At 41.5% G+C, this 13,336-nt stretch overlaps 1 protein-coding gene across 1 annotated transcript in view; it reads right to left on the reverse strand.

Moving 5' to 3' along the window:
- FBXO36 (F-box protein 36) overlaps positions 1-13,336 on the reverse strand; it is a 72,378-nt gene that overhangs the window by 7,811 nt on the left and 51,231 nt on the right. Inside the window, exons 2-3 of the mRNA XM_069466376.1 lie at positions 11,919-12,027; positions 4,641-4,813 (exon numbers count right to left, since the gene is read on the reverse strand). Coding sequence (XP_069322477.1) covers positions 4,641-4,813; positions 11,919-12,027 — 282 coding nt within the window. The remainder of the gene's footprint in view (positions 1-4,640; positions 4,814-11,918; positions 12,028-13,336) is intronic.

Genomic DNA, 13,336 nt, shown 5'->3' on the forward strand with positions numbered 1-13,336 from the left:
TGTGGATACAAAGCACAACTAAGCAGGGATTTAGCTCCCCCTAGTGGTGGTGTATAATCTAACACACATAAACCGTCAGAAGTTGAAAGGAATTCTAGGGCTTATCTACGAATAGTTAAAACCATATGTATCTGTTCACCTTCAGGTCTCCAGCACCTAACACTGTGTCTAGCCCCCAGCACGAGCGCAGTGATTACTCCCTGACTGCACACAGCCCTTAAGTGTACAGTCTGTCACCTGGTCCAGCAGGCAGGCACCTGAGGGAACCTCAGTTCTGCCCCTCGCTGGCTATACGACCTTGGGCAGATAGTTCATCTTGCTGATTCTTAGCTTTCTTATTAATAAAATAGTAGTAGTATCTACATCTTAAGATTTCTGTGATAACTAAGTGAAATAATATAGAGTGCTGAGTGGAATGCCAGACATATAGTAAATGCTCAGTAAATGTTTTTATGGCCTATTTCCCCAGAGTACACACTTACTTCCTTTTTATCCAGACTCATGGAGGCATACATTACTGTCCCTGCATACTACCTATATCTTGCATAATTCAATATATTTATTTATTTATTTATTGTTTTGTTTTGTTTTTTGTTTTTGAGACACAGCCTTGCTCTGTTGCCCAGGTTGGAGTGCAGTGGCATGATTATAGCTCACTGCAGCCCCAAACTCCTGGGCTCAAGTGATCCTCCTGTCTCAGCCTCCCAAGTAGCTAGGACTATAGGTGTGCACCACCATGCCTAACTAATTTTTTTATTTTTGTAGAGGAGAGATTTCACTATGTTGTCCAGGCTGGTCTTGAACTCCTGGCCTCAAGTGATCTTCCCACCTCAGCTTCTCAAAGTGCTGGGATTACAGGCATGGGCCATTGTGCCTGGCCTAATTGGTTATTTTAAATAGTTAACTTATTGCAATTTTTTTTTTCTATAGGTAAACATGCATATTGTATACAAAGTATGGAGCCTTATTTATAAATAGCAGAGAGAAAACAACCTAATGTCTATCAATATGGATCTGGTTAAATAAGTAATGATCTGTCCACACAATGATATCCAATGATACTTTTTTAAATTGAAGATTTATATGTACTGATATTTTTAAAAAATTTTGAAAATATGTTGTGCAGTAGGAAAAACACAGATCACAAACAATATATAATGTGCTACCATATGCTTTTTTAACGGGAGTGTGTATGTGTATATGTACTCACATATCCCACACACATATGCTTATATGTACGTAGAATATCTCTGAATGGACATATAGAACTTTGATAATATGCCACTAGAGATGAAAATTAGAGGCATGAGGGTCAGCAGTGGAAGGGACAATGACTTTTTATGTACAAGGACATATAATTTTTAAACACTTTCAATCTGAGCATTGTAACACAAATAAATTTTCTTTTTCAAAAAGATACACAAAATTAATACAACCCCTTCTTTATTGAAGCAAGCAGCCATCATTCCCTGGGAAGTAAATCTGGGCTAGCACTTTGTTAAGGGGGGCATGCGAACTTAAGTGGCATAATCCTTGCCCTTGAGCTTGGTCGGGAGACAAGTGAAGGGAGACGGGGCATGCTAGCATGACAGCCAAACAAGGGGCATTTGGGAGGTTGGAGTGGTAGATCAGCAGCGGGGCATTTTTAGAAAAGACAGCAGGCTAAGCAAAGGCAAAGAGGCACAAGAGGGCCCAGCACACAGAGAGCTGCACGGAGTTTACCTGGCTGGAGCAGAAGGCCGGGCCAGAGCCTCCGAGCTGGACAGTGGCATGGCCAGTGTGCACTGCAGAAAGGCCACCCCGAGCTCATGTGGACAAGCAGCCAATGCAGCAATGAAGGAGCAGCCAGGAGAAAATCCCTCAGAGAGACCTGGGAGCAAAGATGAGTCAAGAAGCAGAAGGCCTGAAACAGGACCTTTTGGTGTGACAATGACAATGTTACTGTGAGCGTGGCCTGGGATAATTTTGCAGCATGGACCCACGGGAAAATGGGAGAGAAGGCTTAGGCTGACAGTAGACCAATGCCACCCAGAGTTTTGGGTGTCACAGACTAGTGAATTTTTAAAAAATCAAAATGAAACAAAATGAAAATAAGAACTGAAATAAGTTTGCTGACTTTTAAATTTTTCCAAGTAAGGACAACTTTAAAAAATGATCATGTGTTGTAATAACCACCATTTCATAAAGGAGGGGACATTTTAATCCTCCCCAAAATAGGAAGGCCCTACCATCCACTAAAGGATAGTCAATTAAATGAAATAAGTTTAGCTTTATGAAAAACTCTATACCATCCTTGATTTTCTCATCTCATCATAGATTACATAAAAAGTCACAAACTGATTGATGAATGCCAGTTTGCTGAGCGTGAACTACTATGTAAACCACTTTTAGAGAAGAAAAGCAATCGGATAAGAATAAAGAGTTTTTGTTTTTTTGATGGATGAAATTGATTTGAGAAAAATTAATGTGCAGAGGGGGAAAAACAATAGAGAAAAAGATTTAAAAATCAGAACTAAATGCAACATAGTAAGCTAGACGGGACTCTGACACAGCAAAAGGACATTAGTGCAAAAACTAATGAAATCCAAATAACATCTGTATTTTAGTTAACAACATTGTAGTAATATTAATTACTTAGTTTTGATTAATGTATCCTGGTTATGGAAGATGTCAACATTGGGGGAGATGGGTGAAGGAGAGACACACACACACACACACACACACACACACACAAACTGTCTATATTATCTTTGCAACACTTTTATAAATCTAAAATTATTTACAAATAAAAAGTTTTTTAAAAATAACAACAACAAACAGAAGAGAAAGGAGATAAATTAGAGCCAGGTGGCAGGAGAGGGACATGGCCTTCCCTGCGAGAGAGGAAAGATTTGGACAGGGACACAAACCATGTGGTAACAAACTTATCCTCAGGAATTGGAAATGGAAGCCTTTTCTTCATTAAAAAAATAGTTAAGTGAAAATAATTTACAAATTAAGGGACACAATAGGTAAATAGAACACAGATGAAACTTAGATTGACAGTGGAAATAAGTGGTTAATGTTGCACGGAAAGAAAAAGCAGCAGCCCCGAGCTGTGTTCCAACTTCTAATAATTCTGCTCTGCAAGGAGGCTGAGGGCTGAAATCAGCAACCTAGAAAAGCCGAACTTCAGAGCACCGGGTAAATTATGGAGGATATTTTCAAGACTGCACTAAAATAATAGCAGGACATTGAGAGAGAGAGTAATAGAGAGTGGAAGTGAGAAAAATTTGGAGAGAAGACGGTTGCTCGATGTAAGGAATAAATACCACAGGCCGCTGCAGGAGCTGTTGTTCCTGCCAAATCCTTCCATTTACTCTGACAGCAAACCCAGGCCCTGCAGGAAGCTTTGAATAGATCCTCACTAGTAGATTTTATCTACATGAGGTTCTCTTTTCATTTAAAATATGAATACTCAAGATTCTTAGCAGCAGCAAATACAAAATCTCAACTTTAATGGCAAAAAAAATATACAATAGTACTTGTTTTTGGCCCTCCATTTTCAGGGAGAAAAAAGTCAGGTAACAAAAATTTTATGTGTGTGTGTATATATATATATATATATATATTTCTATACTCAAAAGGGATAATATTAAACACTATAATACAGATATTACTTAAAATCAATTTTAAAAATAAAAAATTTTTATTGCATTATTGTGAAAAACTGCTGGCTTTTTAGGTAATAAGATTATGATTCGAATCATCTTGGAAAATGTTGTGTGTGTTCTTTCATGAATGGACATTGCCCCAGTACATTACAGCTAAAGAACTGTACTCATCAGGGTTCTTCAATTGCAAGCAACAGATGCCAACTCTGATTAACTTAAGCTCAAAAGGTATTTAATGGAAAATTAGTACGTGTGTGTGATTGTGGAGTCGGGGTGGGGGCTCTACAATTGAAGGAACGGCTGAAGGGGCAGGAACCAAGGCACTTTCCAGGATCCAGAAAGTGGAACTAAGAAAGGTCACATCAAGGCCTTGACACCAGCTGGAATCAGCAATGTATTTTCCGTTTTCGTGTCATTCCGCTGAGGATCGAAAGTAGTGAGAGAGCTCATCTGCTCAGCTTGGGGGAAGGGGGAGAGCAGGGCACTGCAATGGGCAGCCCACCAAAACCACACATATTGGAAGAGATGGAAATGGATGTGGAGTAGTTACCACTTGCCTTATTCTCTTATACCACCATGCCTCTGCCTGAGCCGGTTCTCAAAACGTGGAATGCCCCTTGACCTAGACCACCAGTCAAACTCCTATTTTCCCCTCAAAACCCAGATAAAGTAACCCACTTCTGTGAAGCCAGGCAGAGGAAATCCCTTTGCATTGTCTTTGTCCCTTGCACACATCCCTTGTTGAACAGATCACACTATAGTATTTGTATCTGTATGGATCTCTACTACTATTAGACTGTAAGTTCCTTGAGGACAGAAAAAATGTCTTTTCATCTTTGCTGCTTGTGTGCCTAGGATAGTGTCCATCACAAAGTACTCAACAAATGATTATTGAAATAAATGCAAATAATAAACCATTGCTATATTTTAAAAAATTGAAAAAGTGCATGGAGAATTCTATACAGACACAATACCATCAACTGTTACCTTTGCAAATCTGCGTGATGTTTGAGAAAGCCTGGCAATATCTTCAAGATCCAGATGAGATATGATTCTCAGGAGTAAATTGTCTGAGAGCCGTTCAAGGAAGTCAAATTTACCTTCACACAAATTGAAGACATAGTCTACTATTCTTGCACCAAATATTACGGCAATTTGAACTGTAATTCAAAGAAACCAACAAACCAACATGGTTATCATGTGCAGTCACATAAAAATTATAATAATAATAATCAGGGGGACATAAGCTTTGAGACACTTTTTCCCCTGAGAGTGATGTTAAATTATCATTTAACATTAAGTCATGCCTACTTCCCCCAAGCTGACTTTGGGCACGCATGTTTGAGGCATTTGTTTTCAACTGCTGTCCCTGCTCTGAGATGAGAATCTTTTACTGACACTCGCTATTTAGCACAGTGGTTTCTGCACCCCTTGATCGCATCAGCACCAAACTCCAGCCTATACCATTGACTTAATTAGTCTCTGCGTGATCCTCACAGCCCCCCTGACTGGGCAGCTACATGGACAAAAAAGATGCAGGTCTGTGTGGTTTTTCTTCCCTCTCCACTCTCCACTGGGCTGAAACATACCGTCTCCTAATTTTAGTTGATTTTCATTCTCTTACCTCTACATGTTGTTCTCTACTAAACTTCCTTCCTTCCTCTTTACCTTCTTTCCTCCCTATCTTCACACAATAGAAAAAACAAAGAGAGGCAAGGAGAAAAACAGATGACTATTTCATAAAAATTATTTTAACTTGTACCTACTCTTTTTCATACCTTTCACTTATTTCCAAATTAGGAAATAGTTCATAAAGAATCAGCTGTTATAATATAATGATCTACCTCACCATTTTCGATATAGGAAAAAAACAGGATTTTCCCCTCCAGCTCTCTGAATAAACAAGAAATGGAAACATGCTTGGAAAGATAGATGTTTAAATTTAAACAGTGGTCAAATCTGATGACTTTTGTTTTCTTCCTTTTGTTTATCTGTATTTTCTGATCTTTCTACAATAAACCCATATGACCAGTGTAATTTTTTAAAGTCTTGGAAGGGCTACCTCCTTTTAAGAGAGAGGAAAACAGGGCGATGGTGAGGTCTGCTTGTGAATTCCAGTGGTCCCAAAAGTGGGGGCTTTCTTGGTTTCTCATTTTTTCCCTTCTGACTCTGAAAGCACCACTATGGAGCCCTTTCAGAAACTGCTCTTAGAAGACAAAGAAAATGGAAATTAGAAAATATTTTAAACTGGCATGGTGCCTCGCACCTGTAATCCCAGCACTTTGTGAGGCTGATGCAGGAAGATCACTTGAAGCCAGGAGTTTGAGACTAGCCTGGGCAACATAGTGAGAGTTCACCTTTGTCCTATTCTCTAAGAGTCCTCTCAAATAAATCATACATCGTATTTATTGAGGCATATGTACCAGGCGTTGTTCCAGATGGGTACTGAAGATCCATCACTAAGCAAGGCAAAATCCCTACCATAATGGAGTGTACATTCTAGTGATGGAGACAACAATAAACAAATAAATAAGTAAATATATGGTATATCATAAGGTGATGAATGTTCTGGAAGATATGGTATTCCAGGGTGAGGGAGGAGGTTGTTATTTGCTATCTAGTGGTCAGGGAAGCACTCTCTAGTAAGGCAGTTTCAGCAGAGACCTGAATGAAGAGCAAACCATGGTGACATCCTGGGAAAATATATTCTGAACAGTGGGCACAGTGAGTGCAAAGGCCCTCAGGTGGAAATTTATGCTGTTTCTTGCACAAGTGTGCTTGGTTTGTGCAAGAAACTGCAGGAAGGCCAGAGTGCCTGGAGGAAATAGAGGAGGCAAGAGGGGAAAGTGGCTGAAGATCACTGCAAGGCTTGGACTTGCACTCTACATGAGCCAGGAAGCCACTGGAGGTGTTGGAGCAGAGGGAGAACATGACCTGATATACGTTTTGGAAGGCTGATTCTGGCTGCTGTGCTGAGAACAAAGTATAGTGGGGCAAGGGTGAAAGAGTAAAACCAGTGAGGGGGCTACTTCAACAATCTGGGAGAGAGGTTACTGTTAGTTACCCATTGCTGTATAATAAGTTATCCCAAAATTTACTGGCTTAAGCCACAAACCCTTATTATTTTACCATTTCTGAGGTTCAGGAATCTGGGAGTGGCTTAGCTGGGTGGTGCTGGCTCAGGGTCTCTCCTGAGGAGTCAAGACATTGGCTGGGACTGTAGCAGCTGGGCCTTAAATGCAGCTGGAGGATAGGCTTCCAATAAAACTCATGCACATGGCTGCTGGCTGAAGCCCTCAGTTCCTTGCCACATGGGCCTCTCCACAGGGATGCTTGAGTGTCCTCAAGCTGTGGCATCTGGCTTCCCCCAAAACATGTGATGAGAGAGAGAGAGAGAGAGAGAGACAGACAGACAGACAGGGAGAGAGAGGCAGAGAGGAGCCAAGACAGAGGTTGCAGTGTCTTTTATAACCTAGTCTCAAAAGTGGTATACCATCACTTCTGCTGAATTCTATTGGTCACACAGACTGACCGAGGTGTCTCGGTACAATGTGGGAGGGCAATGCACAAGAGTGTGAACACTAGGAGGTGGGCCCCATTGGGAGTCATCATGGAGACTGCCTACCAAAGTTTAGAGTCTGGTTTTGTTGAATGGTTGGATCTAGCATGTGAGAGAAAGAAATAAAGGACAACTTCAGAATTTTGCCCTTTTTCTTGGGGAGGAGGCACAAGATTGGGAGCTATTTTTGCACATGCTGAAAGTCTATTAGATACTCAAATGGACATGTCAGATAAATATCTGAGTGTGGAGTTTAGGGGCAAGTTCACATTAGATACCAGTTTGAGACTTGCCCATTTATGGGGTACATTTAAAGCCAGAGACTGGATCTGATCTCCCAGGACATATGAGGGCTGTCCGGAAAGTATCCAGCCATTGTTAATACTATGTTTCATATTACATGGCTGGATACTTTCCATACTGCCCTCATAAGTATAGACAGGAAAGAAGAGGCACAAGAGCTAAACCCTGGGTCCCAACATTTCAATTTGGAGGGATGAGGAGGAGACAGCAAAGGAGACTAAGAAGGAGCCAGTGAAGCAGAAAAAAAGCCAAGAGCAAGGTGCCCTCTGGAAGCCATGGGAGAAAATATCCCCCCTGAGCTAAATGCTACTGAGAGGCCAAGGCATCAAGAGTGACATGGGCCCATCCTCTGCCAGGACTGCCACCAGGTGACCTGGATTTCTACAGACTGTTGTCAGGGTATGGGATACCAGCTGGAGAGGGCCTTTGCATGAGAAAACCTTCTGGGAGATCTTAGGAATATGACAAAGAGGAGATGGGAAAAAATAAATCCAGTCAAATGTCATATACTTAGCAAACAATGATTAAGAGCCACTTCCATATCAGGCAGAGTTCTAAATTCCATTCATGTATCGGGTCACTGAATGCTCACCAGGACCACACAGAGTAACATCAACCCCAGATGAGGATGAGGAAATGGACTCACGGAGGCCATGAGCAACCAACCGTGGTCACACAGGTGGCCAGTGGCAGCACAGAGATTCGAACCCTGGCCAGCTGATCCCTGAGCCCCACTCTGTGCCACCGAGTCTTCCTCCCTCGCTCTGGTGAGAGAGGACTTTCTGAAGGATTCTCTAAGAGGGAGGACAGAGACTAACAACAGCTGTTTAGACTTTTCCCCTCTGAGACACAGGAGCCTTTGAACTTGCCAGGCTGATTTAATTTGGTATCACAGTGCCGCTCCTGGGGGGAAGCCACTAGGCAGTCCTGAGACTACAGCTCTTAAAACTGACTTTTAAAAAGACTGGTTGGTTCCATTTCTTTCAAGATACCAAAAAAATAAATAAATAAATAAATAAAAGATTAAAAAGCCTGGTTGGGTACACTCCTTAACTTAATCCCTCAACTCTCCTGCTGTCATGCTGTGGGGCAGGAGGGAGCAGCAGGGAGGCAGGCCGGCACTCAGACTCACGACATGCCCGCTTTATTGCCTGTTCTCTTCCAGGGTCAGGAAACCTGCAAGTGGTTATGTGGTTATCTTGACGCTAACGTGGACCCCCACCCCCCATCTTACCAGAGCAGGAGCGTTGGAGGCACCTGGAACAGGTAAGCCAGTGCTCAGAAGGCAGAGGCTGGCCTTGGCCTCCAATCTCTCTGGCCCAAATCCCCATCTCCAGGTTTTTGTGGATGTCAATCAGAAAATCACATAATCAGTCAGTGAACATGCAGCACTCGCTAGACATATAGCTCTGGGGTAGGTACTACATTGGTTAGAAAATAAATGGATCCTAACATGAAAATGAAATGTGTTTTATAGAAGTTTATAGCTATCTGTGTAGGAACATGTCTGTTCCACAATTAAAGGAGGCATGACTGGACTGATTTATATTTCATCAAAAGTGAACAATCTTTCTCCAACATGGTTCTTATTAAGCCAATAATGAAGTTTACAAATACTTGCTGTAAAGGAGTTAATAATATTGCTCCATTATGGTATGTTCTTACAAGGCAATCAATCCAGACTTTAACTATTTAAGGAAGCAAAAAAACCAAAGCCTTCTCTCTCTTAAAAAAAAAAAAATCACTTACTATATAATGTTAAGTAACAGACTGTTTGTTTAAGAGTGTTGATTATCGGGCCGGGCATGGTGGCTCATGTCTGTAATCCCACACTGTGGGAGGCTAAGGCAGGAGAATTTTTTTTTTTTTTTTTTTGAAACAGAGTCTCACTCTGTTGCCTGGGCTAGAGTGCCATGGTGTCAGCCTAGCTCACAGCAACCTCAAACTCCCGGGCTCAAGCAATCCTCCTGACTCAGCCTCCCGAGTAGGTGGGACTACTACAGGCATGCACCACCATGCCCGGCTAATTTTTTCTATATATTTATGTTGTCCAGCTAATTTCTTTCTATTTTTAGTAGATACGGGGTCTCGTTCTTGCTCAGGTTGGTCTCAAACTCCTGACCTCGAGCGATCCTCCTGCCTCGGCCTCCCAGAGTGCTAGGATTACAGACATGAGTCACCATGCCTGGCCAGCAGGAGGAACTCTTGAGGCCAGCCTGAGCAAGAGTGAGACTCCGTCTCTACAAAAAATAGAAAAATTAGCTGGGGATAGTGGTGTGGACCTATAGTCCCAGCTATTTAGGAGGCTGAGGTGGGAGGATCACTTGAGCTTAGGAGTTTGAGGCTACAGTGAGCTATGGTCTCACCACTGCACTCCATCCTGGGTGATAGAGTGAGACCCTATCTCAAAAAAAAAAAAAACAAAAAAAAAAACACCCCACAAAAAACCAAAAAAAGAATGTTGGTTATCAAAGATCCTCTCAGAGTTTGCCTTCTAAATAAGATAAATATACTTAAATTTTTAAGTTTCAATGCTTAGTCCTGGCAATGTCAATACTTAGCTGTAAAATCCTGGAAGATTACATCTGTTCTGAATCCATTCGTAAAACAGGGGTAATATTTATTTCACAAGGATATTGTAACAATAAAATGAGATCATGTATGTGAAAGTACTTGATATTAATATAGATAACATTGTTAACTATGACTAGTAAGAATCTGTAAGGTGTCTTCTAGTTTTAAATTTTTATTATTAAGGAATAATTATTAAAGAGCTTAGTTGTAGAGAGTCCCTTCAGAGACATATACTCAAGTAGTTTAAGATGAAATGACATAACTGGGATTTGCTTCAAAATAATACAGTGGAAACAGTGAGTTCATGTGCAGGTTTTGGCCACGTTTTGAGTATTGTTGAAGATGAATGATGAGTCTGTAGGGAGCAGAGACTCCTGCCCGCCTAAGGTTCGTTGAAAAATCACTGACATGAGGCAGATTGATTAATAGGCAGAAAAAGACACAAATTTATTTAACATGTGTACAGGGGAACCCTCAGGATGGATTCAACTTTTCAGTGAGGTACAGAGGCATGTAAAGAATGGAAGCAATAAAACCGGTTTTAGGGAAGGAAAAAGGAAGACGCTGACAGCTAGCAAAGGTGGCCTTGTTATGTAAATGAAAGCTTAAGGCAGCAACCCTCAGACAGAATAGACGGTAAATGTTTCTTTTCAGACCTTTAAAGGTGTCAGGCTCTCAGTTAATCTTTTCTAGATTGGTGTAGGAAAGACCTGGCAGCTTCTCTACCGAAGCAAATTCCACCCCCGCCCCCCAAGAGACAGCTTTGCAGCGTTACTTCTGTGAGACTCTAGGGCAGCCTTCTCAAAATGTGTCAAAGAAATACATTTTGGGGTAAAATATTTCTAATTTCCTTTAAGTACATAGGAGTTTATTAAAAATCATTCTGTCTACTTTTTATGTTTAAAATTTTCATATTGAGAAGTGTTAAATAATTGGTAAGCCATTGGGCTAATTCTTCAGTGCCCTGACTTCCTATGTAAGCAAACCCAGCCTCAACTCAGAATGGATGGATGGCGGTAGCTTAGGCAAATGAAACTTAGGCTTACCCAATCAGAAACTGCCAACTAACTTCCAACTAGAGACTTTACCAGTCAGAAACCTCCAGCTAACCTCTACCTAGGCACTTTCCACTTTAACCAATCAAATATTTTCTTTGTCTTGCTTCCTAAAATACCTTATAAAAGTTTCCCCCTCCAGTGCCCCTCAGTGGAGCACAAACCACTTGTGGTTTGGCACTGCCCAATTGATGAATATTATAGCAAAAAATTATATTTGCTTGGCTTCATTAATGGAATCCACATGTTAACCTGGAATCTTTAACACTTGATTTTTTTTTTTTTTTTTTTTGAGAATGAGTCTCACTCTGTTTCTCTGAGTAGAGTGCCCTGGCGTCAGCCTAGCTCACAGCAACCTTAAACTCCTGGGCTCAACCAATCCTACTGCCTCAGCCTCCCGAGTAGCTGGGACTATAGGCATGCGCCACCATGCCCGGCTAATTTTTCTATTTTTAGTAGAGATGGGGTCTCATTCTTGCTGAGGGCTGGTCTTGAACTCCTGAGCTTGAGGGATCCTCCCACTTCAGTCTCCCAGAATGCTAGAATTATAGGCGTGAGCCACTACACCTGGCCTAACACTTGATTTTTTAAAAAAGAAATTTTAGGATATGTTAATAATTTTCTGTTTTTTAAGAATCTAATATTCTATATCCAAGTACATAATTACATATCAATATTTCAGATGATGATATATTTGAAACTTCTCTGACAAAATCTATCACTAATTAAAGAGAACTTAACAACAATAAGTATGAAAAATGTTCCCTTCCTTACCTTGAAGATGTGAATTCTCTAGGAAGTCTTCATGAGTTTCTTTTATTTCTCCAGGTTTTGTTGATCGATACTCACTCCTCAGAGAGATCTTCCACCATCTAAAGATGACCTATATTGAATAGAGGGTTATATGAATTCAAACTGATTTCAATACCAACAGCTATGTTAAGTTTGGGGTTCTGAAAAATCACTGTGATATGCACATAGGCTATGTATCCAACATCAGCTATAACTTTGCAATCTGGCATCACATCAAATTAGAAGCAAGCTCTGGGCATCAAAGAAAGTTTTCCTTAGAGATTAGAGTCACAAAACCATAGTGCTGAAAGGAATCTTAAAAATCTATCAGGCTGCTGGCATGGTGGCTCAAGCCTGTAGTCTCAGCCACTCAGGAGGCTGAGGCAGAAGGACTGCTTGAGCCCAGGAGTGTGAGACCAGCCTGGGAAACACAGGGAGACTACTATCTCAAAATAAAACCCAAAAAACCTATGAGGTCAATTGATGTTAAAATGACCCAGAGCCAAATGGTTACCTGTTTCTTGAAGATATCTGAGAACAGACATTCCATGATTTGGGGAGCCAATTCCAAAGTAATTGCTTGGCTCTCTTTCCTTTCCTATAGGGCAGACAAAATGTGTGAATAGTTGGTGGCTGTATTACCCTGAATATGCCCAATTGTGCCTCATCTCAGAAGCTAAGTAAGGCTAGGCGTGGTGGCTCACACCTGTAATCCTAGCACTCTGGGAGGCCGAAGCGGGTGGATCGTTTGAGCTCAGGAGTTCGAGACCAGCCTGAGCAAGAGTGAGACCCTGTCTCCAGTAAAAATAGAAAGAAATTAGCTGGACAACTAAAAATATATAGAAAAATTTAGCCGGGCATGGTGGTGTTACAAACCGAGCGGCACACGGAGAGTCGGAGAATCAAGGTTTATTTGCCGGCGGGCTCAGAGGGGTCTCGCCACCAAATTCTGAGCCCCGTCTACCCAATTTTTCCCACTTTTATTAAGTCAGAGTGATCCAAGTGATGGGGTCTCAGGTGACTAATGCCCGCCAGGTAATAGGTTAGGTTAGTTGCTGCATCAGGTAATAGGTTTAGTGTTATGCTGATGTACCAGGTAATAGGTTAGTATTATGCTGATGTGCCAGGTGTTAGGTTAGTATTATGTTAACGTGGGTCTTCCCTGAGGAGTGGGGGTCTCAGGTGGCTGCTGTGTTAAGTAATAGATGGGGGTTTTCCTTATCAGTGGCACATGCCTGTAGTCCCAGCTACTCGGGAGGCTGAGGCAGGATTGCTTGAGCCCAGGATTTTGAGGTTGCTGTGAGCTAGGCTGATGTTACAGCACTCTGGCCTGGGCAACATAGTGAGACTCTGTCTCAAAAAAAAAAAAAAAGAAAAGTAGCTAAGTAAGGACAGGCCTG

This window comes from Eulemur rufifrons, chromosome 1 (genome assembly GCF_041146395.1).
Source record: "Eulemur rufifrons isolate Redbay chromosome 1, OSU_ERuf_1, whole genome shotgun sequence".
NCBI lineage: Eukaryota > Metazoa > Chordata > Mammalia > Primates > Lemuridae > Eulemur > Eulemur rufifrons.